The sequence below is a fragment of the Manduca sexta genome, unplaced genomic scaffold (genome assembly GCF_014839805.1).
Source record: "Manduca sexta isolate Smith_Timp_Sample1 unplaced genomic scaffold, JHU_Msex_v1.0 HiC_scaffold_444, whole genome shotgun sequence".
Lineage (NCBI taxonomy): Eukaryota > Metazoa > Arthropoda > Insecta > Lepidoptera > Sphingidae > Manduca > Manduca sexta.
In genome coordinates, this window is record NW_023595236.1 from 1 (window position 1) to 3,464 (window position 3,464).

The 3,464-nt window shown below is 35.5% G+C and overlaps 1 protein-coding gene across 1 annotated transcript; it reads left to right on the forward strand.

Moving 5' to 3' along the window:
• Positions 1-310: 310 nt before the first annotated feature.
• On the forward strand, positions 311-3,239 carry LOC119193366 (bis(5'-adenosyl)-triphosphatase-like). The gene is given in 7 exon segments (XM_037446954.1): positions 311-518; positions 521-569; positions 966-1,160; positions 1,646-1,760; positions 2,043-2,120; positions 2,495-2,580; positions 2,926-3,239. Coding segments are annotated over 7 exon segments (837 nt in total). The 5' UTR covers positions 311-325; the 3' UTR covers positions 3,047-3,239.
• The last annotated feature ends 225 nt before the right edge of the window (positions 3,240-3,464 follow it).

A 3,464-nucleotide genomic window follows, 5' to 3' on the forward strand; every position in this document is an offset into this window, starting at 1 on the left:
ACGATTGTCATAATTGTGTTGGCCTCCTTAATTGCTTTTTCTTGCTCTTCTTAGTCTAATATTGTAAGTAAGGGAGGATATAATATTAGCTGCTAAAACTGTTCTAGTCTATACTAATATAGAAAGCTAAAGAGTTTGTTTGTTTGAAGGTGCTCATCTCAAGATTCTATATCTCAACATCAATCTAAAGATACTACTAAATTTTCACTAAGAGTAAGCTACATTACTCCCGAGTGTTATAGGTTTATTATTACTTTTTATCCCACATATAATTAATAGTGTAACGAAGGTGGGAGTGGCTGGCCTTTTTACTGTAAAAATATGGATGAATATTGGCATATTTTATCTTCTCAGATCAAGAGCGATAGAGAACCAATGCTACGTGATCGCCGCGGCTCAGGTGGGCCAGCACAACCCCAAGCGCCGCTCGTACGGGCACGCGTTGTGCGTGGACCCGTGGGGCGAAGTGCTAGCCGATTGTGGGGACTCCGCCCCCTGTTACAAAGTGGCGGAGATATCAAGAAACTATTAGACGTCAGACGAAATATGCCTGTGTTTCAACACAGAAGGTAAGGCTTTCTTTAAACGCAAACTGACTTTCCTTGTAAGACCGTAAGAGATGATTTCTGTTTCAATATTACGTATTGCTTATTGTCTTGTTAGCATTTTTCACGGCTTGGTTTGTTTAAAAGTTTGTCTGGATAAAAACTTTGTATGAGTCGTCGATATTTCAAATGTAAAAAAAATTTCATCTCTTTGTTTTGTTTGTAAATTGAATGTGTCATGGTTTTGTGCGAATACATGTTTTTGTATTTGTATTTCTTGAAAGAAAGTAAATAATAGATTATCATTAAAATATGGCTTTATTTGATCGTTGTTCATTGAAAATTTGGTTTCGCACTATCTAATAACAAGAAACCAGTATCTATTTAAGATTCGTTATAGTGTTAATTATTTTTTTGCAGAAGTGATATCTACTCCCTGTATGCCCTCTCGGTGAGGAAGGGCCTCCTTCCCCAGCATTCCGAAGACAGTGTGATGCCGGAAACGCCCCCTCTAATACCGGAAAGCGGACCGTCCAATGTGTTCGGACACGTACGGATTCCGGAGAGCTGTGTGTTTTACAAATCGAAATTAAGCTATGCTTTTGTGAATTTAAGGTAAGTGTCAACCCCAACCAAGGCCCGTGGAGTAGTTGCGTTTCTATAATGATTAACGCTACATGAAATTTATGGAAATGACATATAAAAGCGATAGACTTATAATTATTAGGATATGTCAGTCTCATACATCGCAAATGTTGTGGATTATAAAGTGAATTTAACGATTTTTTGCACTAGCGTTATTGTAATTTGTAAAGGTGTTATTTTTTCTATTTTCTATTAGCATGAACAATTGTAAAAATTTCTAAAATATCTAATGGCGCCGTAGTGTACATGAATGGTTAACATTTAAATTAGACTTGTTTGCAGAATATCGCGATATTATGTTTCATTTGTGTCCCCAAAGCTTTGAAGAATTTCCAGCCTGAATTCATTTTTTTTATACGATTCATTTATTTTTTAAATCTTATATCTGAGTATTGTCAGACTCATTGGGTTTCTCATTGTTTTAGTACGAAAGTCTTATGATACATTATTTTCAGATGCGTTACCTCAGGCCACGTGCTCGTAGCTCCAATAAGAATGGCCGAGAGGAACAAGGACCTTACGGACGAGGAAGCCGAAGACTTCTACAAAACTATAAGGCTGGTGCAAAAGGTAAAATTATTTTATACAGACAGACGGACAGCAGTAACATCAACCAAAACTGAATTAAAAAATATGATCAATTGTTAATTATTTATTAAAATATTCAGATTTATGTTGATTTGGTCCTTCGAGCAGGGTGAAAAGCGCAATAACTATTGTTAATAGCTTCATTTCATGCAAACATTAACTGGGGTTTCGCGCATTCTTGTACTTATGAACGCTAATAGTTTGGTCCTTCGATCCGGATCTGAAGTACTTCAACGGTAACAAATTGTAATTATTTTGTTTCAGCTAGTGGAGAAAGTGCACAACACACAATCCTGTACGATTACGATACAAGACGGACCGGACGCGGGACAGACAGTACAGGTACATTATAAATATACATATTTATAGCTTACTGGCAATATTTAGGCGTAAGTAGGGAGGGAGGAGGTGAGAAAAGGGCATTGAATGTACTTAAACAGGGCATTATTTCCTGGCGACTTTTGAATGTTTACTTCAAGTTGGTATACTTAAAAATTACGAAACAAAATTCCGATGCTTTTACTATGTGATGGCGCTACTAAATAACGCCATCTAGTGCCAGGTATCGATATTATTAGAACGCCATCTAGGGCCTTGGCATGGAATTATGTGCGAACGCAGTATCTTGGATTTTGGTTGTTATAAAGTACACAATGTGAATGGTGTGTTAAAACGTGTTGTCAATTAAATTTATAATGAATTTTCTTTTGTTGCAGCACCTTCATTGTCACATAATGCCGAGGAAAAAAGGGGACTTCATTGAAAATGATTTGATATATCTCGAATTAGCGAAACACGACCAGTAAGTTACAAGTTTAAAAGAAATTCCAGTTAACGAGAGATTGCCTCGTCAGTCCTTTAGGCTTCTTCAGTAGCTGTAAATGTGGAACCGATTATAGGAGAGAGACAAACGTGTACGTGATTTGAGGCCTCAAAACTGATACAAACATACAGTACTACGTATTGTTGTTTTGTTAAAAATTGAGTAACAAAAATATACTTTATTTCATGTCTATTAGAGTTGCTTTCAAAGTAGCAGCCGCTTATAAGTTGCTGGTCAATTAATAGGTTTTATTTTAGGGTAATTATAATTTGCATTGGTTGGTTTAGATATTGGATGTTATTAACCCAAAATTAACGTTTACAGGTTCAAATCCGGTCATCCATCGAAGCCAGCTAGAAGTTTAGAAGAAAGGCAAGCGGAAGCGAAGAGTTTGAGGGAAGAAGTACAGAAGATGATAGAAGAAGGTAGATTATTAAGTAGATAAATTATAGTGGTATAATTTAATGGAATTAATGATTATAATTAAATAATTGTAAAGTTGACGTAAAATGCGAATATTTATTTTGACACAATGTACTTAGGGAGAAAACAATGGCGCAATAATATTACGTAAAACATCATATTATTTCAATATAGCAAGTTAAGGATAAATAATAAATAAATGATAATATAATTTTGTTGGTATTTTCATTTATTTCCTTAGCCTAGAGCCAGAATATATGTTTGCTCACTGTTGGAATTTCCATACATAGCATACAATCAAGTAAATCAGAACCTAAAAGACTGTCTGCTAGACTTCAAATCACTGTGAGCTCGTTCTGCGTAGATCGGACCCATAATAGCTAAAAATTAAAACAAATGAAGGTAGATATTGTAACTTTGACTTTTCGGACGACCAACAT